The sequence below is a fragment of the Diadema antillarum genome, unplaced genomic scaffold, assembly GCF_040938485.1.
Source record: "Diadema antillarum isolate AM-2024a unplaced genomic scaffold, OU_Dant_1.0 seq00001629_RagTag, whole genome shotgun sequence".
Taxonomy (NCBI): Eukaryota; Metazoa; Echinodermata; class Echinoidea; order Diadematoida; family Diadematidae; genus Diadema; species Diadema antillarum.
Window position 1 is genome coordinate 231,103 of NW_027272338.1, and position 26,120 is coordinate 257,222.

Here is a 26,120-nt window from a genome sequence, read left to right on the forward strand (position 1 = left end):
ATGATTAACAGCACATTGCATCATTAATGACGCCCAAGTACTCAGCAGGATGTCATTTGGGCGTGTATATAGGAGTGATATTCGCGCTCAGGTGAATCAGTATATTCCTATCAAGACAGTGGTAATGTGCACTTGACATCTTATTGGGCATGGTGGAAACGACAATGTCTGCGTCAGTTTAACAAGATATTAGGGAGCTTTAGATTTTAGACGCGCGGACGTTCAAAGGGAAAAAAATGTTCTGAGCGTGCGCAGAAGCGCGGGTCAAGTTGACGCACGCTTCTGCGCACGCTCAGAACATGTTTTTTCCCTCTGAACGTCCGCGCGTCTAAAATCTAAAGCTCTCTATTAGCGAGCTTTAGATCTGCGACGCTATAGACTACGCTGCAAGGCCAAAAAAAAAAAAAAAAAAAAATGGTGTTCAGCACATGCGCGAGACAGCTTTTTCCATTTGTCCAATCCGGGGGGAGACGTCGTCTTGGCGTTCGCGTCGCAGATCTAATGCTCGCTATTGCTCAGTTGACATGATTCCGCATAGCGCTAAAGACGAAGAACAGTGGAAAGTTTACAGACGTCAAAAACCACACGACGAACAGGAAGAAAGATAACGCAAATACCCATATCGCAGAGCGTCTCGTTGTATCCAGGGAAACAATCGCAACGATAGGAGTCGAATCCTGTGTCGTAACAATCGCCTTCGACGCATGGTTCTACCACACAGTTGTCCTCGTCTGATAGGAAAAGGAGGAGAAGTACCAAATTTCAAGTAATTTAATCAAATTCTGACATTGGTTCATATTCATCATGTAGCACACTCATAACTTTGAATTGCTTCTCAGACATCCGGTCCAATCTCATCTTTGTGACTAATGGTAAAACTGAAGCATGAGGTTGATGCTCGAGAAAATGGGAGCTGAAGTGTCTCATATCATTAATTGAATCCCACCAGGTTTACAATGTCATTTCAGGAATCTAGAGGATGTGAATGGAGACATGTCTGACTTTTGATCGAAATTTACGTGTGGAAAATCCAGACGAAAACATTCAAATATTTCAAAAAAAGAGAAACCGCTACCCGAATAAGCTCTGTGAAAAAAAAAAGTCTTAAAGATTGATATTGTCTGTCTTGTGTAATTAGCATTCTGCAATGTTAAACAAGATATTCACTTTGCTAATTCTTATAGATTAATTGGATTAGGCATGTGTCATATTGACTGACACATGAAAAATAATGATTCAAAAACCTAAAACACATATCTATCTCCTGCCACAATTTCAAATCGAAACACATCATCTACATAAAGTGACGACACGTAAGAAATATGCCCATAACGGTGGAGATAACATTTCGCGATGAGTGAAATTGCCACAATGCCATTGTAATCAAGTCACTATTGGGATAAGGAGATGAGAGAAATCAGAATGGACTATATAATAAACAAATTGCACTCACCCCAGCCTCCCATGAGCCAGATGAACTCGAAAGTCTGGTTGAACCACAGCGGGAAGAGAACAACCTCGTCGAACATCCCGGAGGAATGACTAGTGAAGGCGGCCCCGTTATACCGACACCCGAGTGTCACGCGGTTGATGACGTCACTAAGGGCATTTGCGGAGCCTGCACTGTCTCTACCAACAACTGCAGCATCCAAAACAACCTGGCCGAGATATTTTGGATTGAGAGATATTATTTATTATATATGACGATCGATATTTTATTTTTGTTCAAATAATATGTTAGATTACCTGCGTTTTATCTAAGTCATGCAGTAGGCCTACATGCTGAACAAAAACTGCTTGGACTGCGAAAGCAAGTGATTTTACTGGTGTCATTCCTAGCTCAATGTATAGCATAAAACATTCCAAGACCTCGGGAAGTGTGTGATGATGGGCCGTGCAAAATAACCAATGTTCCATCTTCTTTATGAGTGCGATGTTGCAAACGAGTGACATGGTGAGAGGAGTGTAAAAATGAATCAGTATTTCATCGATTCTACGAAGTATAAATCTGATTGAGGTCATGTAAAACAGCGGTAGTGATATGTAAAGATGAACATTACGCGGAATAAACATTGTGTTTTTTCAAAATCTATATCGTGAAATATTTGAAAAACTTTGTCTCAATCGGAAGAAATGAGGCAAGATGTGATTTTCTCGTTATAACAGATAGAACAAACTAAAATATATCCTGGTTATGCCTACCGTTAATCCATACGTTGGACTCCAGGTGAAGCCGAGGTTTTTCCAGAGATCTGCGGGGATGAGGTTGTCGAGTTCCACTGTGTACGAATTGGTTCCATCATTCACCACTACGGTCACCGACCTCGTTTCCCGAAAAACACCAAAACCCCGAGCATCAGGAATTCCTGCAAAACAGAGAAACAAAAAAGAAATCCAGACATGATTACTGATAAAAAAATTGATCAAGTATGATTTTATTTGTATTGTATTTCATTTTCATATGTAATCTCCTTAATTTCATTTCCACAAATAAGATTAACAGTTATTCCCCATGTAACTCGACGAGCTCAGATCATTCAATTAATGTAATCAACTCGTAAAACAAACCCTTAAACTAAAATGACACAAATTGAAATTGTCGTAGACGTATGATATCATTATTGTCATTCAGTTCACTTCAGTTCAGTTCAGTTCATTTCCCCCCTTTGCACATAATCAATAACATATATGCACATACTTGTATATGTCATTATCGTTACTATCATTGTTACTGCTATTACTACAACAACAACTAGTCTACTATACTTATAATATATCATGACATTTGTCGTTGTCGATAAGAAAGTAGACCCAACTATGAATGCTTATGGTTTAAATTTCTAGTTAATGTATGCATTCATTTTCATATTTGTTTATTATGTTATACGTTTATTACTTAATTTCCTTTTCTAATTTTCTCACCGGAGCTCACGATGTAAACTGGTCCCGACTCTTTGATCTCATCCTCAGTGAGTCGCATCCAGAAGGAGAAGGAAAAGCCCAGGGAGCAGAGACTCGGATCGCTGCAGCACCGCCCGGAGAAGTCCCCGAAGTCCACGCAGTCGTCGGTGCCGTTCAGGCGGACGTGGATGGCCTTACCGGAGATTGAGTAGTTCTGCTGGATGACCAGGCCGGGCACGGCGTTATACATGCTCATGTTCACGTTTTGATTGGCGTATGCGCTGTCTCCGGTCTCGTTGAAGACATCGAAGGACCAGTACAGCGCCTCCGGGAACGCACTCGTAGTGAGCAGGTAAGAGGAATCTGGAATCGTAGTAGAACGTATAGATAAAGTTGGTATAGAAGACGCAGGAACAATAAAAAAAGGTATAATATAAAAAGATAACATTAACAATAACAACAGTGATAATGAACAAACGAAAGGGATTGATTATTAATGCATTTGGTGATAATCCCTTTCTTTTATTCGATAAGCCTTGTCAGCCTTGGACCAGAACAATGTCGAAATTTTGGAGACTTCGTATTTTGTTCCAAATTCATCGTGTCACTGCCGGCAAGCAGGGATAGCCTGGTAGGTAAGTGTCACTGCCCCGGAAAGCAGTAGATGACAGGTTTGAATCAGATCGGTTCTCCCTTTTTTCCAGACATCTTTGCTAAAATGTAGATCAGAAGGCGCGATCTCACAAATAAATCTGCATATAGGAGGAAAACAGATATATATATGTATATATATAATATGTATATGGGCCGTGACGCGAGAAAAGGGCCCTTAGCTCTGATGCGCACAAACGCCAGAAAACGGCGCGGAAGTTTGACAAAGCAATACGCGCAATCCAAAAGATTTCAGCTCGTTGTGTAACATGTTCACCTTTTGCTTCACGTGGAGTAGTCAGCTCGAATCAACCTTATTAACCCGTCCACAACGTCTTTTTCTACGGCGCCTGCAGTATTTTGATTATCTAACTCAAGGTGAACATCAACATATTGGATCCCCAATGATGAAATGGTAAGAACATACACTGAATTTGATGTTAAATTAATGGAAAAAAAATGTTTGAATTTCGTGCTCGGTCAGGCCTGTGCTCAGCGCAGTCCCAATCTTTCAATTTTTTGTTGGGGATCTGCTGACGCTATCAAACGTTTCCGTAGTAGTGTTAGTAACGTGTTTAATAAGCCTACATTGTGTCTGACGATGCGTAAATGTATGGCATTGTTACATTCATCTTAACGCTCCTTTCATATAAAATGTCAACATAAGCTACTACCAGTATTCACACTGTCCTTAGCAATCCTGTGTTTTAGCGGTGAGGATAATTTCGGAGTGCTTTAGTTCAGGCAACAACGTAAAACTGCATCATGCATGTGGTTCAGCTTATTTGTCTGACTTGTTCAAGTGTAACGTTAGGTTTCTGCACCCAAAGGCAAACAAGATTGGGCCTACTTGAGATTGTGACATTTGTGTAATGTCATTGTCAGCAAGATAGTTCTACAACTACATTTGTTCCTTGACAGTTATACTGCATAACTGAATTCTACATTGGTAAATCAAACTAGGTCTTAATACTTATTAATAGTCTTGATAATCATTAAATACCGGGTTGTTCTAGCGACAGCGTACTAACCAGTAGGAACCTTTATGAGGCTGAAGTATCATAGGGCAAGCCCAAAAGACAAAATCAGTTCTCTCATATTTTCCACAAAAGACTCTTAAGTGCTAAACTTTGGTTACAAAGACATCTCATCGACACACTATTACCATGGCATTACATTTGTTATTCTGGTACTGTAGAATTAGGCCTATTCATAATAAGTGTTCATTGTCAACATATATTTCAGAGCATTGTTATAGGAGTTTATGGGTAGGTACTCACTGTCTAAATGTCATGGGGAGATTATTCTCCAGATGTCATGTAGACTCTAATGATTTAGTGACTGTGAAGGTTCTTTCACCTGTCATCTCTGATCATTGGATGTAGTACCGGTATTCATTTCTTCTTTTTCTTTCTTTCCAATTGAAATAAATAATTGTTGTAATACATCACTGGGAGAACACAACAACAGTCCACAAAGTTGGCATCTATACTACTATTTTGATTTTAAAAATCCCACTGTACAGTCCACCTTTCAAACCCACATTAATCAGACTAAGCATTTGTTCTCATATTTCAGGGCAGAATAAAAACTTGGCTGTGCTATTATTCCTGAACAAGCAGACAACCCTGGGCTGCACACAGAACTGGAACAGAACCATCAGATGGAGAGGAGACGTACTTGGTGTCTGGTAGATAAAGAATTTGGCAGGAGCAAACAACTAATTGCAGGTTTGTATTGTGCTGTGCATCAGCTAATTGCATTAATAGTATCGAATGTTGAGTTTAGTAACAACCTTATGACTGTAAAGTAGAACTATAACTATAATTTGAATTTAAAAAAAAGAAATCATTTGTTATTATGACCTATCCTTTTCATTTACTATGAATACCTGGATCTGTGAACCAAATCAGAAGACATAATCATACAGTCATAATGTATTTTTGGTAATTGCATAATATGCTTTGTATTAAGATGCATCTTGCACTGGCTGATGAGGTATAGAACTAAACTTAATTCCTTGAGTTTACATTTCAAATCTAATTTAATCTGTTTAATAATTATTCCATTTCTGTAACCTGCATGGTTCATTTTCTTCTGCAATGACACTCTAGTATTGAGTATGACCTTAAACCTTCGAAGAAATAGAATAATATTAACATTCAAAATATTCATAATTTTCAGGTCTGAATGTGACAGCCTTGAGGAGTTTTCAACAGTTTCAAAAGTCGTGGACAAGTCATCTTCCTTCACGATTCTGGTGGGGTTGGCAATTGTAAGACTGGAAAGCGTACCTGTCCCGTTTACAGGGAGCTGTCTGAGATCAGAAAGTTTTCGTACTTTCACTTCTACCATGTTCAGCCAGGCTGATTGTTTGTGTGAGGGAACACCTCTGGGATAACGAAAAAAAAAGAAAACTCTAATTGGGTTTACTCAAGACAGTTGGAATGGTTCCTCAAAACAAGCAGTTACCCATCCAGGCTGATATCTACTGGATCAACACTCGACAGAGCGCTATGAATATCTTCAAGCACATCAGACCTTTCCTCTTCCAAGATGTCACTTGCCCCCAGTCCGAGAGACTGAGGCCTCGTGATAGAGCTATGAAGTGTCATCCTCAACTTATTGGCATACTTCTCCACTTTATGTTTCCTACTGTATTTCACTCTTAGAGCAGATGCTGGTTTTGCCCTTTGGTTTGGAAACTTGGATCATGGATGACAATATGTTTCGCCCCATGCATGTATGCAGCATAATTATACTGCACATTATCATAACCTACAAATGTACTTGAGTACAGCTGGTTTAGCCAAAAAAAATCCACCCTATAATGAATGTCGTTGGCGAGAAGGCAGGTGTGATTATCATGCCCTCAAGACACTGCTAGCTGTGGAAAACTATCAATACTCATGGCATATTAGTACTCTGCTATGAATTTACGGGTAACAATTTCAAATGCATCTTCAGATAACTTCACATTCTTAGGTTTTCTCTCAGTAGTTACAATATCCTTTATGTATTGTCTTTTGTTTGACATGTGTTTATAAATGGCATTATTCACAGTTGACTTGTTCAAAAAAGTTATAAGCATAGAAGTTTCCTCTTCACTTCCACTGTTTTGCTGTCAGCTTACCAATAATGTGCAAATGATATTGTGATTTAATTAGCTCATGTATTAGTAGACTGTGGTCGATATCAATGTGAAATTCAGTCTTTTTAGTGAGCCCAAGAGAGAAAAACTTGTATGTAGCTAGCCTCATCCTGAAGCAGTTGACATACATGTTTCTTCTTTTCTGTTTTTCTGTGTCTAATATCAGGGGGAAAAAAGGATACATATGATGACTATTCTTCACATGTAGCTGAGCTTGGGCTGATATTAATGTAACGTGATTACTGTAATTTCATCAGGGTATGGGAAGCATGGAAACCAACAGAAATCTCACTTAAAACTTTCCACTTGAGAATCACTGGATCTTTTTCGTGAGTAGATGTTTTACTCTTTCTTAGGGGGTATGGCAACATGACATGATTAAGAGTTATGGCCTTTTTTACGATCAGTGGTGTAACTTTTGTACTCAGAGGGTCAAAATTTCAAACAAAATATTTTTTCATTTTTCTGTTTGATTCCTGTTGGAAAGTATTCAAATTTTTGAAAAAATAACATTTCAGACCTTAAAGCTGAAGAGTTATTGCTGTAATTTAAGGAAAACCCTGGCACCTGAAGTAAATTTAAGCAAAATTTTGTTTTCATGAATTGCACCATAATGACAAAACTCTGTAGTCAAACTTCACCATGCAAAGTTTATATGGTTAACAACAATATATAGTTTGTGAATCAAAACTATTTGGGGGTTGAATATAAAGTGAATTAAAAAAAAATACATGAGATTTATAAATTTTTGGTAAAAATACCAATTGACATGCAATTTTTAAGATTTTAACTATTTATTGGAGGGCAAGCCAGGTCAAACTCTATACTATAACAAGTCTTTAAGAAGGGCTACCTTCCTATGTAGGTTAAATGAAATTCCAATCATTTCTTTAAATCTTGGATTTTTCACACATGGATGTTTCGGAGGTGACAGTTAACATAATAGAATGTTTCGGAGGTGACATTAATATTAACACTCAGTTTTTTTGAGAATAAGTGACAATAACACAAAACTTCTTCTTTTTATCAATGTTTTTAATAATTATAACTCGAGAACAAGAAATCAACTCCTGTTTCAAGCAGATAAACCACACAGAACAAGTGTTTTTTTACACTTCATTAATTAGCATGGGCACCGGTAGTTTGCCTTCCATTTGGACGAAGGTTGTAAGCTAAATATTGTAATCTGAAGAAACATGACATTCCATTTTCTACCTTAAATTGAGATGAGGGTGTGAGATCATTTTAGTAATGTTTCTTTGCTCTCAGAACATTTTATTCCACAACACCAGGGAAGAATCACTTCGTTTCGGAGGTGACATTCAATGTTAACATTGTGTTGAAATATTCATATACAGTGAGAATATGACGGACATATGCTAGATATTGTAACCTGAAGAAACATGGCATTCCATTTTCTACTTAAATTGAAATGAGGGTGTAAGATCATTATAGTAATGTTTCTTTGCTCTCAGAACATTTTATTCCACAACACCAGGGAAGAATAACTTTATTTCGGAGGTGACATTCAATGTTAACATTGTGTTCAAGTATTCATATAGTATGTCCCCCCCCCCAAAAAAAAAAAAAAAAAAAAATTACAAGTAGACTTTTGCATTGATAGCACCCAATATGATTAAATCAGCTAAAATCTACTTTGGGGTCTTAAATTATAACATCTTAGCTCTATTTTGCAGAAAGCCCCAGTCAATTTGGTTAAGTGGTCTCAAAGAAATGTGGATTGTTATAAAGGATGTCAGGTGTCTGATTCTTCCAAGTTTAGCACTTGGATGCTCTTGGAACTGCATATTAATGTGTAAACACACAGAACTTGGAGGGAAGGGATTCCTGACATGCTCTACAAAAATCCTCATTTCTCTTTGACCTCTGAAGCAAATTGAATGGGGTTTTCTGTAAGGTGTGGGCAATGAGTTATAGTTTCAATCCCTCAAATTGTATTTTAGATTGATTCACTATCTTTAAAGTTATCGTTGCGGAGGGTACGATTGTAATTTTTTGGTGGGGACATAGGTTATGAATGCCAAAAGCAAAAAATTCTTATTTGACTTGTATTATGTTTTTGTTTGCACATAGTATTATAAATAGATTAATTCAAGGATGTTCATGAATTCTTCATCATTCTTGATAGCCACCATACAAATGTTATAATACTGGTGAAAGGTGTTTGGTTCATCTGGGATAAATTTTCTATATACCAGATTCATTTAAACTGTTGACATTACTAAAATATATTTTATGTATCTTTCTGAATTGCTTGAAAATTACCAGCAAATCATATATATTAGTCACTTTTGAGAGTAAAAAGTATAAGATAAGAAAAAAACATTTTATTGTTTTGGAGGTGACACAACACAGAGACAACCCAACTTCTCAGGTGTTAACTAATATATTGTGAACATTCATGTCTTTCCTCATGGCTTTAATTTTCAAATATAAGCTCTTTCTTTCAGTTCTTACTTGTTATTTTGTTTAGTTATTCTCTTTCATGATAGTGGATACCAGCTCATATTTTGTTTTAGATTGTAATTCATACTAATCTTTAGCAAGTTTTTACAGTTTGGTTAAGACAACAGTTTGTGTTTCCCAGCTGAAGAGAGCAGCATAATGCTTTTGTGTGAACTTATGGTTACAATTTTTTTTTTTTTGTTCAGTAAGTTTACCCATCAACTTCACAGAAGGTCCCGGACACAAACTGGTCTCAAATAACCTTATATGGGACGGAAAAAGGACAAGTTCACCTCAATAGACATGAGGGTTGAGTAAATACAGTAATATTAGTAAAACACATCAGTGAGAGTTTGAGGAAAATAAGGTAATCCGTTCCAGAGTTATGAATTTTTGAAGTTTCTGCTCAGTCAAAGCTGAATGAGAAGACTTCTATAGCTTGTGATGTCACACATGTACAAGGATATAGAGAAAGTATCAAGAAAATTCAACATATTTTCACTTTTCTTGCATAAGAAAAGAACACTTGGTTTCTCTCTTTTGGAAGGCAGAATGAATAATATTGCCCTAACATACATCAGTAGCAAGTTGAAGAAATGTGCACTTTTTTCAAAAAGTAAAGTTTTGTGAAATTCACTTATATTTTCTTTATATGGTTGTATGCATGTGACATCACACACTGTCGTTGTCGTCTCATCCAACAGTGATTGCATAGATACTTTAAAAAACCCATAACTTTTGAATGGATTGTCCAATTTCCCAAACTTTCAATGATGTGTTCTACTAATGTTGTTGCATTCACTCAATCCACATGTATATGAAGGTGGACTTGTCCTTTAAGAAACCATTTTCTTTTCCTTGAAATTCCAGTACTTAAAGCCAAATTCTAAGATAAAACATAATAACAAAACAAGGTGAACACGTCATCAAAATTATATTGAGATAGAACTACAAATCTTGTTTTTGGATCTTTCCCTTTCCAGTCCTGGGGACTTGTTCCTCTGTTCACTTTAGTTGTCAGATAACTTCAATAATCTTAAAAAATACAATGTCATAAACAGTTGGTTCAACTTGGAAAATGTAATAATTATTGACATATTTAAAAAAAAAATCACATAATTTTGTTTATGATTACCACATTGTACATGGAAAAACAACAACTAAGAATTCAAGAACAAGTTGTGCACCAGCTATAGGCATGTGGCCTTTTTGTGGAGTTTGAATATTTTATGATTTTTTTTTTAAGATTGTGGACTAGGGCATGCATGAACTGCCACATCATGTATCACTTTGGTATCAAGGGAATTCTGGTGAGCTAGGTATACAAAAGTCATTTATATTGTGATGATTTTGTAGATATTGAATGTATTTGAAAATGTTGATAGATAGTGAAAAGGAACTGAAGTCTTGCCTTTCACTATCACACAACAGTATGGTGTTAACAAACAATGTCACCTCCGAAACACAAGAAAAAGCAACCTACATGGAAAGCTGTGATTGGTAAATCTTTACAACTAAATTGCTTAAATTGGAAATCAAGCTTCTAAGATGAAAGCATCTATATGTTTACTTAACTAAAGCAGGAGAATTGATCTTGATTACAATATTATATGTACAACAGATGGGTGTATTTTGTGCATTCTCTTTGTTAAAAAAGTGAAAAAATGTAAATTTGCCCTAAAATGTACAGTATAGTAATAAAAATAAGAGTGAGAGTGTGTTAGTTGATTTCTCCACTTTGAGACTTATGTTACTAAAATAAATGAAACCACTGGTGTACATGATATGGTTTCTCTTCAATAGAAATGAGCAAAAACTCTTGTTAACAGTGTTTTGTCACCTCCGAAACAGTAATTCTTAGTTTTTATTAGATCTTTTATTAATCTCTAGAAAATTCTCACTTCCTGTTGCCATATTACTATTTTCATCCAAAAGAGATTCCTGTCAATTGGACAGAATCAAACAAAATTGCTTTGTCTTCGAGAAATTATCAAATATAATACGCTTGTTGTTTCGGAGGTGACGATTGTTTCGGAGGTGACAAGTGTTAACGGAAAATTGTAAATTGCTCCGAAATGAAAACAACAGGCTATATTTCTACTACCTTCCTTTAGAGATAATGTGAGGGGATATGTTTCATTTTTGTAAATGTAATGTATAACTGATGTCAAGAATAAAAAAATCAAATACATAAATCTGTTGTCTCGGAGGTGACAGAAAAGTTAACGGAAAAATTGCATAAATTTATAAACACTCACCAAAAAATGATAAGCTATTTGAATCAAATAATCTTTGGATCAAAGATAAGTCAGATTGATTACTATTCTGTTTTGATGGAAATTAGCAAAGTTGAATTTTATAATTGTGAGCAAGAGCTAACTCAAAAGAGGGGTTAATTGTTAACGGAAAATGTCACCTCCGAAACATAAAGTTTAGACAATTTCAGTCTTTAAAGAAGACAAAGCAGAACCTGGTAAACATAATAGTTCTTAATGTTGGATACCTGTCTATCACCACAACAACAAAAATAATGAAAAGGAATGAACAATTTAATATGCTAGGTCTGACAAAAAAACCATGTCAGAGTGCATACACCAAAAGTGTTGGATTTCAAGCATGTAAGTGCATGCCACATCTGAAAGAAAAAGAGAGGAAAGTTCATTAAGGTACCCAAGGTAGACACTGTGGGTGGTAAGTTTATGAGAAAAAATAATGCATATCTGTCAGTGTATAAGAAAGTTATACACCAATTAGTGCCAAAACCGTGTTTTACACCACTGATTGTAAAAATGGCCTTATATGTTTGTTTGTTTTTTCATTTTTCAGGGAACAGATGTTAACATTACCTCAGTTTTCATATAGCAATGGGAACAATTTGATTTGATTTGATTTGATTTGATTTGATTTATTTCTGCTTAATTCCGTTACATCAGATATGAGTATGTACATGTCATTTACAGTCATTTGAATATGACAAAACAGTATATCGACACATAGTTTTTAGTACAATTATACAAGACAATTAGGGTACATAGTTGAATTCCATTACTTTATCTATTGAATTTTACTTTTAGACTACTTCATTCTGTATCTGCTCTTGGTGGAAGTTGCATCCATCTTTCTGGAGTTCCATGTAAATTGTTCAGTGTGGAGGCATTCTCTTTTTTCTTTCTTCCATTCTTTCCATCTATTCTGTCACGTCGTGTCCCTTATTTGCAAATAAGTATTTCATAACATTTTTCTTTGAGTGGTTCACAATACACAAGCTTGCTTTTTAGTGGACCTCTCAATTCTTTTTTTTTCTCAGTTGAAACATAACTGTATTCTTTCTTTGCCAGTATGCATGCATATATCTTTATCTGTATCATTTATCCTCTGCGAAGTCGAATGTATACGTTTATGATATAGTTCCTGATTTATTCTGTGTTGTGTTTTGTTGGAAAAAGAAGAATGAAGAAAAAGGAATTGAATTATCTACACTGCATCATGCATTGTCTTTGATGGAGTTGAGATCCATTAAGTGGTAGGAGAAGAGATTAAAGTGTTGCAAGTGCAATAACTCTTTACTCCAAAAAATTCCATATGGAGCATGTGCCTACAATTCTTTATGTATTCTTTTTCATGTTCATTTTGATACTGTCTTGGAAGTATGTGTGAATATGTATGTTACAGTTTTGTTTGCATAGTGCATGCTGTGTACCGGTACTTCTTTGTACATAGGTGTGTATGCGTGTGTGTTTTTGCACATGTAGGCCTATGTTGAATGAATGAAATGAATGTATAATTGGAGTACTCTTACCCCAGTGACATAATTCTAGTTTAATTTTGTAATGTAATTGTAAAAGAAGGGTTAAAATAGGCCATGATTAATTCCATCCTACATTGCAAGTATAAAATCCGCACATTTGCTACATCTAGATTGCATATTTTGCAAAAACACATTACATCTTGTATGTGTAACAGTGCCGGGATGTTCCGTTAGGCCTGCACAAACATTGCTGCATTCATTTTTAACCATGGCCCTGTTCGTATTTCAGCTATATGACACACCTAGCCAAACACTCATGCATGCAACTGTTTAGAATATAAAGCTTGTTTATAGACCTTTTCACATGCAGAGGAACACAATAATGGCTTAATATACATTCAAATACATTCAAACGTTATTTACATGTGTTCAAACATGCAAGACAAACGACATGGTCCCTTATCCTCTTCCTGTCTCAGCACACACATACACACACTCAAACACAGACAGACAGACACATAAACATACAATATACATACGCGCAAGTTCACACAGAAGTACACACATACATACATACACCCACTTTCACAGGCTAGAGAACACAATGATGGCTTAACATACAATCCAACACAAGCGTTAAACTTGCATGACTGTATAGTTTACATTAGACACTCACGACAAAAACATGGTCTCTTATCATCTTCCTGTCTCACTCACACACAAGCCTACACACTCTCAAACACAAACAGACAGACACACAAATCTTCAATGTACATACACGTAAGTAACACACAAGTACACACACACGCACACATCCACTTCTCAATCGGATACATTCTGTTACCATATCCAACGACATGTTTCTCTATGCGTGTTTTATACTGAAAGCCCAAATTCGTTTAGAATTTGAAATGCAACTCTTATTTTTGTGGTTGTCATGGCAACGATGATTTCATAAGAATACTTAATTTTTACATCATATCATCCATGACAAGACTTGGGGGAAAGATTCCAACTTTGATGAATAACGGACCCAAACTGTGGGACTATGAGCTGTTAAAGGGGCACAGTGTTCCCCGTCCATGACTTACGCGCGCGCATGCATTATAAACGCGTTAAAAAGTGGCAGGATTTGGGCAAAACATGCTTTTTTAAATTTCATAATTGGGGCACTTAGGAGTGGAATTTCAGAAAACGGATTGCATATTTACATACGTCAGAACTCGCGCTTCAATGTGGCGTTGAAAACTCAATTTCGGTATTTTACGGCCTAAGGGCCCTTTTCTCGCGTCACGGCCCATATATATATATATATATATATATATATATATATCTGATATATATATATATTATCAACATCTATTATATATAACATCATTTCATATATATAATCAACATCTCATCCGCTCACAAATCGAACTGATGACACGGATTGAATTACGATTTGGTTGATCAGTAAGACGCTGATAGACTTTGTTGAATATCTCAAAGAAAGACTATCACTCATGCAACTTAATGTAAGGAGAAAAACATGAAATTAGATACTGCAGAAGAATTGCAGTGTAATGCGATGTAAACGTCACTTAGAAAAAAGCAGAGCTAAGTAAAGCAATTAGCTGAAGTTTTAGAATGTCAGTCACCGGTGATAGATATCACTACAAATTGAAATACTTTTTAACTGGATAGTTTTCATGCAGTCTCGAACAGTGTTAATTCTTTCACTCACGCGCCTTAACTTGATATCTCTACAGCCAACAGGAGAAGGTGCCTACAACCGACCCTGAATATGTCAGAGTTTTGTCTCAGATGAATGTGCACCAATGGCACAGTAGAAACAGAGGAAAGAAAAACCGTCCAAAGTAAAGTTTCGATGAGTAAAAAAAGAGACATGACTCACCTTTATCACAGTCCTTTCCCCAGTAGCCATATTCACAAGTGCATTCGTAGTCGTTAATTTTGTCGACGCAGGTGCCCAAACCGCTACACGTGACGCTGTATAATACGCATTCGTCGATTTCTAGGCGAAGTAGAGGATGGGGGGGGGGGGGGAACAAAGATATTGACATCTTAACCTTGAAGAAAGAGGATACGTATTCTGATTTAATCATGCGTGATACCTCACGAAACAATGAACATTCAAGATTTTACTTTAATTTTACAGAGCTATGCGGTCTTACAGTTTGTAGTCACTTCCTTCTAATGCCGACAAAGAAATACTTGCGACAGGTGTGACAAAGCAAAGTGGCAAACACACTGTATGCACATACTATGTTGTATAGTGGCCTATTTTCTCTCAAGCGATTTAAAAGAGATACAAATTGAAAGGACTTAAATCAAATTTCGTACAAAGCTGAAATTTAGAGTGAAGAAACAAGGACAATAGCATCTGAAGTCATGCAGCAAACTCACGAGAAGTGGAAAAATAATACACCCATCATCAACACATCGACAACTTTTTCTGATGAGTTCATCTTATACGTAAAACATTTCCAACCTGAAAAAAAGTACAACGTTGAATGAGAATTGACTAAAGTTTTACTGCTGTCTGCGCCTATGCTATGATACTCACCTCCACACCATGTGCCGTCGCCGCTATATCCATCGAAACACGTACAGGTAAAGCTACCTATTGTGTTGTTGCAAGTGGCGTAATCCTGGTCACAGTTGTCCGTGCCGTCAAGACATTCATCGGTATCTGAGAAACGAAATACATCATTGATATTTCTTTACTGTTTAGAACATATCTATGCATATTTCACATGTTATACAGGAGGATCATATACCCTTTGTCATGGCAACACCAATTTAGATGACGATTGTTGCTAGTTTTGTGGTTATTGTTACTCAATAAAAATGGGGCCCCACCTGTGACCCCCATTTCATAAAAGATGATAGGATAGCAACTCTGGCTGGAATGACAACTTCCCACAGCAACAGCCAATCAGGAAGCTGGATTCTTGTCGTTACCATGACAATTGTCATTCCAGCCAGAGTTGCTATCATATCAACTTTTTATGAAATGGGGCCCAGGTCCCATTGCCGGTCTTGAAGTAAAATTGATAATAATTACATTTGTTCTAAGGTTCAAACTGGTATTCTCTATTTACGGTTTTTTATTTTTTGTTCCTTTGATTTAACGAGCCATAATATTATAATCAACAACAAGTAACAAACAACAACACTCAATAAGTCACTTTAATCTACAGATATTTCTTCTTCAGTATGGGACTGCATCAAACTATTCCGCCCACCTATACAAAATTTAACTCTATGTGTGTAAAGACGTAGAATCCAGTTTGTAGCATTAGATATTGTTATGTCCAGCAAGCCACGAGCAAGCTTCCAGTTGTCAGAACATTCATTGTTATAGACGTAGGGAGCCTATATAGACTTCTATCATTACAGTCATTGCATATAATGAGCAATATTACCACTATTATCACCACGATACAGAATCGGTACATTTTGCAGCCCGCAGCTCGAGTGTACTCACCATTACACTGGGTCAATCCGTCACCGACATAACCGTCGGCGCACTCGCAGTCAAACGATCCGTACGTGTTCACGCACACGCCAGTCACGTTGAGACAGTTGTGCGTTTCCAGCGTACACTCGTCCACATCTTCAGAGAAAAGGAAGGAATTGAACAAAACAAACGATCTTATCAAAGGTGGAAACTTGTCGCAAAACTCTGTGTACGAGTTTTAATCAGGGAGAACGAATGATATACGGTTCGACGCTCATACAATGTTATGTTTATGTCTTTGTTCGTTTTCGTTTGTTTGTGTTGGGTTGCGATAGTATGTATGTGTATAATTTTGTATGCGTAAGTGTGTGTGTGTGTGTGTGTGTGCCATCTTAATAACATTTAAGACGTTGTAACGTTCACCTACAACTCCCCTAATTCATGTCATTCCTATCCTAGTCATGAGAATGGTTCAAAGTTCTTTTATGATCATTTGCCCCCTTGTCGAAAAACTTGCAAGAGAACATACAAAACCTTCATTGGGTGAGATTAATAAAAGAGGCCTAAAACACACGCCCATACAGATACAATAAACAGGTAAGCAAGAAAAACATCAAAGAGTAAATAAAATTCAGTGATAAACAGATAAAACTTACCGGAACACAAGAAGCCTGAGCCAGTGAAACCATCGTCACAATCACAGTCATAGCTGCCTATCGTGTTGTTACACGAAGCTCTCGAATGACACGAGTCAGTACCAGCCAAACATTCGTCGATATCTGGTCGGGATGAACATTAAAAATAGACAAATAATATGAACATTAGATGAGCAGATTAACATAATTTTAAGCAACCTTTACCTCAGTCGATTAATTAACTTACTATGTAGGCTATTCATTCTTTTCCATATCAATATCGCAACTCACTTGTTAAAACTTGGTAAAACATCTTGCCAGGAACACAATTAAAAACATGCTTATATCTGCAGCGTCGAATGAAAGAATTTTTTCACTGATTTTTAATATTATATACAGAAACAATTACAGAAGCAAGTAACAAATTTCTTTTCTGGGGTTTTGAGGAATTTAATATTTATGATAAAACTACTGATGACAAAGTAATGTGCGATTTACATGCTCCCAGCTAGACAGACATTGTTAAAAGAGACAACTCTCTCACATAAAAGGAACAACAAAGTTATATAAAAATGCAAATGCAATCTCTCTTTGCATCAGGACGCGTATACATGATCAACAATTATTACAATGATAACAATGGAAAGATTGATCGAAAATGGAAATTAAGTTAAATTGATTCCAATCTTGCATTTGCATCCTACAATATAGATTGGGTGTTTTACAAACTGAAATAAACCATATATCTGGAATGATCCGATACGTGCAGTTATTCCGAATAAGGAAAAATAGCAATATAAGACAGTTGAAAGGATATTACATGAGAATTGAGAAAGGCGCACACGTCCACTCACCGTCGCACTGTGTTTCGCCGTCACCCGAGTAACCCGTCGCACACGTGCACGACCAGGCACCGATGTTGTTGAGACACTGTCCCACTACGGGTAAACAGTCGTGCGTTCCAGCCGTGCATTCGTCAAAATCTGTACAAACGATGTTAAGGAGAAGGGGAAAAACACACACACACAAGCGTGCAACTTAATGTAAAAGGTTTATTGAAAAGCTCAGCGTTTCTGCTTTTTTTATATCTTTCCGGAAGGATCACACCCATTATTCTTCAACAACCAATCTGAAGATATGCCTATATGCACAACCAACACAACTTTGTGGAATGATGAATATCTGTATATTCAAATGGAAAGACGGAAATATATAACCAAAGTGAAGACAGACTTGACATGTTTTGTTTATTGTAGATTCTGAACAACCCTCGTGATTGCACTCTAATTCTAATTACTAGCGCTTTTTTTTCTCTCAGAAGAAATAAATGCAAAAACACGGTTTTGGCGTTATCAAGATCTTCTGCTTGCTCTATGACAGTGTATGATGTAATGCACCCATGGAAAGTAATTAACAGCGCAAACATTGTAGTCTGTTCATAACGTTTTGTATTGTTGGAAATGAAATTAAATGAAATGAATGTAAAGATCAAAGCCTACATAAACGAACAAAAGTACAACCCCCTAAAAAAAAACCAACAAGATACATTCACACACACTCACTCTTTCCCTTCTTTCAGTTATACCGACATGAGTGGATAAGATTTACTCTATCTTGCTTAATACTTATAAACAAGAAAAACACATACATACATACATACATACATACATACATTCACACACAAACACACACATATATCCACATTCAAAGATACACTTATTTTGAATATAATGTTTATACCTAAGCAGGTGACTCCGTCACCCTCGTAGCCTGAGTTACAGGTGCAATTGTAACCTCCCACTGTGTTGACGCAGGATCCACGGTTCGCATGGCAGTCGTCCGTGCCTAGCGAACACTCGTCCAAGTCTAATGAGGTCAGGAGCAGAAAAAGAACATTTTCTTTGGAAAACCATTTTTACTCCTCACAATGGACCTTAACAATACTTATTGCTTATAAACAATTATGATAATAACAGCGATAACCATATCGATAAATATCGTGATGATGATAAACAGTGCTGATGACGATATTGAATTGAATTGAATTGAATTTATTGCCACTTCATGGGATGGAACACCTTGAACAGCATAGCTGGTTTCCATAGGGGTCCATAGGGGTATTTTGACCATATTAAACGTAGCGTTGTGATAATAATCATAATATAAAAAAAACCACAAGGGAACTTTACATCACAACGAACCAGTCGATTTTGTCACTGGATACATGAAAATGTACAAGAAACATCAGTTTGCCATTGAATTCTTACCCTCAGTGCAATTTTGTCCCGTGTAGCCACTTCCAGTGCAATCACACGTGAAGTCGTCGGTGCCGTGTGAATCACCCGAGCACTCCCCTGTCCCACAGGGGTCGGCCCGAAGACAGTACGGCAATTCTGGAATGGCAGATAACCACAATAATGTTAGAAGGGATCATTGAGAGTCGACAAAGTTACTGCATTTATTTTTAACAATATTATCAGCATCTGATTGTCTCTTAAATCTAGAACTCGAATGTTACGTCACAAGTTCTTAAAGTTTTGGGTGTATCTCACTAAAGTCATTCTCTTGAGATTGCATAGGGCTTGTGAATGTGAAATGCTTAATCTGGCATAACTTAAATGACAGACACAATATGGATGGTATGAAGTGCAGTGGCATTATTCAGCTGAGGTTTCTGATGTTGCTAAGAACAAGCCGTAGTATCTTATTACACTGCAATGCATTGATATTGGTATTGGTATTGGTATACCCTTTCGGCGCAGCACAGTATAGTATTTACATCTTGTCTATGAATTGGGGATCGTTAAATGTGTATGATATAACCGTGCTGATATTTCCTTTTTGTCTGAAGATTTTCAACATCGAAAAAGGGTATAGATATGACATATCTGATCGTGAAGATGATATCTCACATATTTCAGTTATAGCGAGTATACAGGGCCTTGCAACAAAGAAACTATTTGCATTTATTGAAACCTTACAATAAGTAATAAAAGAATGAAATGAAACTCACCTCTTAGACGAGAATAATTGTATGTCTTATACAGAAAATACAATGTTATGACATGATTCATAAATGCATGTTCAAAAATATGATAAACCAAGGTAAGATAAGTCGACACTCGTAAATCAGATAGCGTTAAATTATGTCGCGCGGGGGTAAGATTGGGCAGGAGGGAAAAGAAAACAAAACAAAAGAACAAGAATGCAAACGAGGTAATACAATGTCATTAACGATTACATGAAAATGAGAATAATACCAAAGTCATTTAGAATATCATCAATGCATTATAGTTGAAGTAATAATCATGATCGAACAATATTGATACAACAAAGGTAAGATGAAAAGAAATATCAGAACAGTAATGTTTGAAATGGAATTTATAGATGATGATACATAAAGAGAGAAAAAGATACTGTAGTAGTGACTGAATGAGATAGGGATATGGCGCAAAATAAATTTGATCGAAGAAGGTTAGGAATCGAGAACAGAAGAGGGATAGAAGTTGAAAGAGTCGTCGAGGTTAAACTGGTCAGCTTTGCCCCTCGGGGATGATGCGTCAAGAGCGTCGAGTGCATGGGTGTGACAAGGTCACAGGTGGATCCTTCTTCTCCCAGTAACGCATTTCATTATGGTCTGAAAAGGAATGAAAGAACGATGTATGATTGCATCAGAATCCTAAATTGAAAATCAGGATTGGGAATTTCCGTTCATGAAACAATCATAGTATAATGACTTTGTTATAATACACTGTATTGCAGGGAGCAAGAATAATTTGATTTACCCGAATGCGAGTTTCATGGAACAACACTGTTTACCGAAAGCACTAATTAAAATGGGAGTAGTGAATTAAAAAAATGCTATATCATGGATGAACCCGATATGAAGCGACTTTAAAATGTCGAGACATGTTAATACTGTTGAATTTGTAAAGAACGAACAGACTGAATCTCTGTATTGACGAAATGAATTTCTATTAGGCCTAAGTGTAGACAAGACGTATATATAGAAATAAAACCACAAGTATGCAACGTACCTGGTGAAACCAATCCTGTATGTCGGACATTTTTGGAGGCATCGAAGTTCTGTTAAATTTACCTCCTGTGGAATCTTCAAAAAAACCTTGCGTGATAACTAGAAATGAAAGCTATGCCATCTACGCGTACGCGGAAGAACAATTTGTGCAGTTCCAGTGCCCAAAATTAAGAGGTTGTTATACCAGGCAGATTACGGCATAAGTGAAATGATCTCGTCAGCGTTATTTTGTCATTGAGAAACGCTTCAATATGGAGTCAGTCTGCCCTCTATACGTCTTAGGGTACCATTGTGTAACTCGTTGCTTACGTCTTGCTGATCTATCGATCGATTCGCCCTACGTTTGTTCTCCTTTCTCATGCAGATTGCACAGTTACCATATAACTGTGTTAAACGACCGAACTCGATCAGACGATTCCTGCGGTCTGCAGAACGATGAGTAAAGGAAATTTATTGTTTAGACTTATTGCTTCTTGAATGTTTTCGTAAATTTCTTGCTTTGTTTTTCAATAAAAGCGATTTTAATACAAGGTATATTCACCAGATTTTTTTAATGATCAACTATGAGGATTTACTCATCCACAAATAATGAGGAAATTTTCTTAAATTGATTTTATTTCTCAATATCTTTACTGATTCTGTGTTAACTACTCTCTCGACTATGAGGAAAAATTAAAAGAAATTGTATTTCAATCCATGTACATTATCCGGTTTGTTTGTGTATGTGTGCGTATGTGGGCATCTCGAGTTTGATTAATGTTACATTAATGGAGATGAATATGTTTGTGATTAAGTCTACTTTCATTACCTAATAGAGTTATGTATCGCAATAAAGCTGGTAATCTGTATATATGATAATACGAGTATAATAACGACCTCGATATGTTTAAAACCAAGAGGAGCTGGTTAAAATAGCCACATAATATTAACATTTTTGGAAATAGGTATCGCGTGTGCCCCTAACATTTTAGTGGTTATTCCAGGTAAATTATCAGTTTCTATTTTAAGCATCTTTACCACATTCGCTTCCTCACAAGCGGACTTATAGAGAGAGGGAGAGGAAGAGAGAGAGAGAGAGAGAGAGAATTAAGGAGAGAGGGAAAGAAGAACATTGATTATTTTGAAGGCGTAATTTACTTGCGGGCATAGAGTTATCGATCGACAAATGACCGATCGATTTCAGAACGTTGCCGGATCTACGGTGCCTTACAAGAAGACGGGGACTGAGAAATAATCCTTGACACAGAAAGACATGCGAGTAGATGGCACTTTCAAGCAAGATACAAACACACATACGTTGAATTCCACACACACATACACTCACACAAGAACACTCTTCCTTCATGTTTAAAAAACGAAATTGCTGCATTATGTGCCAGACGGTATGAGAAGTGATAACCGCCGTTTTCTTTCCATTTGCGCAAATAAAATGTCTTTAATGAACAGGTGGATTGAGAATTTTCCTCCACTTGTAAGAGAGCACAAGTGACTACAGAAGGTGAAATCGATCAAGACTTGTGTTATTGATTTTGTACGTATTTCGTCCTCGTCCGTGCAAAGTAGAGCACTGTTCTGTTACATCACAACAGTATATACGTCCCTGACATGCCTGATGGCGGAGTGCTGCTTTTGGCATGATGACGGTTTTCTACCAGTGGTAAACGATGCTACAGAATAACGCAATTGTTATAGCGCCATCTATTTCGTTTTAAAATAGTATTGTTATACGTAATATGTCCATTATGACTTTGACAGTTTGTGCATCGACTTATATATATATATATATATATATATATATATATATATAAACATTTCCAACACATTTTATTGTTAAATCATCATGATTTGAACACCAAATACTAAAAGTTTTAGAATACAATATTATTTTCAAAAAGTCACAAAGAGATGGGACTGCGGCAAATCAGAACTTTTCTTTTATTGTAGCTCACTGTTTAAAAGGACAAAAAGAAAAGTGAAGAAATTAACCTTTAAGACACATTTACATACACTGCTGAGCAGATAATTTTGATACACGAATGTGTAATGAAGGGAATGGGGTGGGGTGGGGGCAACAGACAGACCGACGGACAGAGGGCAAAGGCAACCTCGGATGGTCAATATACAATGTAGTCAGTATGAATAGTCTCACCGAGCATGGTGGGTGTTCTTTTCAAAGTTATAAGTCCGGTGATGTACTTCTCTTCATGTACATTATTACTCTTCAGACAGTTTACCTACAAGATCTTTCCAAAATACTTTCACCATCACATTAACTTCTTCTACTACCGCCACACACCTTCCAATATCAAAACCACCTTCTTCACAATCATTAGCAGCTTACGGCATCCGTCACTCTTTATCATTGCCCCGCAATCAATTTTCTTTAAATGGCAAGAAAAAAAATCATTATTCAAATAAAATATCGTAATATTTTGATAAGCAAGCTACAATAGTAACAGTAACATTCAAGGAGACAAACATTGCCTTTATTCATTCTTATTCTTTACGCTTTATAACGTACTTTGCAGAAGGTCATAGCAAGGAGGTACTTGCCTAGTACCTCCTTGGTCATAGTAGTTACAGCTTTACAAGCAATGATAATTTGCCAACTGACAATGTGTGCATCTACTCACATGGTTTATCGAGTGAACGGAGTTCAGTTTGCATTTCTATACCTCCTATACAATCATTATTTTGTCAACAATTCATATTATTAGTTTCAAAATGCTACAATTTTGCAAGTTCTATTTTAGCGTTTGTCACTGGCCATCCTGTACAGAGATGACGTAAATATTAACAAAATATCTGTTCAATTGTAGATGAAAATGTGAGAAATGATATCGGTCGTTTAGGAAGGCTAAACTTACACATGAATTGTCCAAGCAGAAACTTGTACGGTTGCAATCCTTTAAAACTGAGATTCATGAAGAGTTTTCCCCTATCTTAAAACCTATAGAACCTTATTGATTTAATGTTTTGTCCGTGCTAGACTATCTGATGAATAATATATTAATTAATTCAATTAATAATGATTTGTTCAGGATGAGATCTTATTAAAGATTTAGATAGTTAAACGTTTTCAACACTATATCTAACGCATCTCTGAGAAAATACATTAAGATAAATCTTTCAGACTATAGTCAGGGCTCGACACTAACGGTAGCCCGGTGGCCCGGGGCCACCAAAAATGAAAGTCGGGCCAGCAAATAAAAAAAAGGCAAATTTGGTGCCTCGCCTCGGGCCACCAAATTTTTTTTTTACAAGTATGTCAATGAATTCGTAACTTTTTGCATAAATGCATAAATGCATGCAGTAAGTTAATGTTTTTTATTGGGTTTTTTTCGGGCCACCAAATTTTTCTCTCGGGCCACCAAAAATTTGAAATTGATGATTTTGGTGGCCCCATCGGGCCACCCCAAAAAAAAGTTAGTGTGGAGCCCTGCTATAGTGGTTAAAAGACAGCATCCTCTTCATAAATTTCATTGAATATGCTATTGAGATGCATATCCAAGATGTATACTTATGAGTTGTTACTCTGACAACCTTAAATTAGACTTGGAAGAAATTGTAAACAGCCTAAGCACATAAAAATGGATATGAGTGACTGTTTTCAGCCAGTAAATCTAGGGTTTTGATGATGATATGATTCTTCAACGTAAGCATAATGACAATATATGAAACTCGTTTTAAGTGCGTAATACATACTTTGCAGTGTACACGTGACGATGTATCAAACATGTCACGCTTTATCATTGCATTAGCGCAAGAGTATACAACAGAGCCTGATACTACAGTTGCACTTGTGCAGATGTTCACATAATCTACCACACATTGACTTACAGCTCGTGAAGTATGCAAATTACAGACTTGTATACATTATTTTTCATTCCAATGTATCTTCCATTCTATCCTATGAAAGGAAATGTAATGGATAATTTCAATAACGTAAGCAACATTAATCAAAGAAATGCGTGATTGTATTATATCTATCATCTAGTATTTCACTGCAAGTTTCCGAACCTCTTTCGATTCAATTCAATCATAGTTTATTTCCAATCAACGAAAATCAAAACATAGTACAAAGTATACATGTCATGAAATAATATTGTTCAAACATTTGCAAAAGATTCATCTAGTATCCGAGATAAATCATATAACAACATATATATATATATATATATATATATATATATATATACAATAATTAGGAGGAACAATACATATATACTTCGTGGGCGTGCGGAAAATAGATTCGATTATGGAAAATAGTGATCCACTAAAAAGCAAAGCTTGTGGGACGTGGATCGCTAGATAAATAATGAGTAAATAATATATTATTCGAGGTTTTTTTTATAGCTATTATATTTGATATAGATTATTTCAGTCATTTGTAAAGATATACATGTAGTTATATTGAGATATTGAAGCATTGCATGCTGTATAATAATGATAATAATAATGATAATGATAATGATAATAGTGGCTACTTGATATATAGCACGCAGGTCCATGGCGCTTCATGATAAATACATGTACAAACATGAGAGAGCGGGAAAGAAAATAATAAACAAAAAATGTGTTTTCAGCAATGACAGCAACAAAGATAATGACAATGACAGATAAAACATTGAAAGTGTGTGCATTCAATGCGTAATTACAATTTCTGTGCGTGTGTTTGTGTGTAATGTATGTGTGATTATTGCTCAGGGTAATTAAGACTATACACTGCAACATCACTAAAATTCTACCAAATTACATCGAGTAGTGTATTTATTTAGTTGGTAGAGGTTTCTTTTCTTTCATAACGAGAGACACGTTGGTCCGTCCAGGGAGTTGGCTTGACGTACGAGTCCAGTAGCCCTTACCTCCAGAGACATCTACAAAACACAAACATATTGATAATGATAATTATCATGATTATGGCGAACAATAACAAATGAAATACAATAAGCTACCTGTGGTTGATGTGGGTAAATCAATTCAATTCAAATATTCTTTTTTTTTTTAATCAAATAACCATCAACTGTCCTAAATTACCGCTAAATAGCTATATCTAGATTATACGA

The 26,120-nt window shown here is 36.2% G+C and overlaps 1 protein-coding gene across 1 annotated transcript in view; it reads right to left on the reverse strand.

The window, feature by feature from the left end:
• The window catches only part of LOC139711242 (uncharacterized), a 49,942-nt gene extending 31,940 nt beyond the window's left edge, over window positions 1-18,002 (reverse strand). The window contains exons 1-9 of the mRNA XM_071623158.1: window positions 17,873-18,002; window positions 17,040-17,162; window positions 16,411-16,539; window positions 15,487-15,612; window positions 14,815-14,934; window positions 2,923-3,264; window positions 2,203-2,366; window positions 1,454-1,658; window positions 618-731 (exon numbers count right to left, since the gene is read on the reverse strand). Coding sequence (XP_071479259.1) covers window positions 618-731; window positions 1,454-1,658; window positions 2,203-2,366; window positions 2,923-3,157 — 718 coding nt within the window. The 5' untranslated portion in view covers window positions 3,158-3,264; window positions 14,815-14,934; window positions 15,487-15,612; ... (1 more) ...; window positions 17,040-17,162; window positions 17,873-18,002. The remainder of the gene's footprint in view (window positions 1-617; window positions 732-1,453; window positions 1,659-2,202; window positions 2,367-2,922; window positions 3,265-14,814; window positions 14,935-15,486; window positions 15,613-16,410; window positions 16,540-17,039; window positions 17,163-17,872) is intronic.
• Window positions 18,003-26,120: the final 8,118 nt, after the last annotated feature.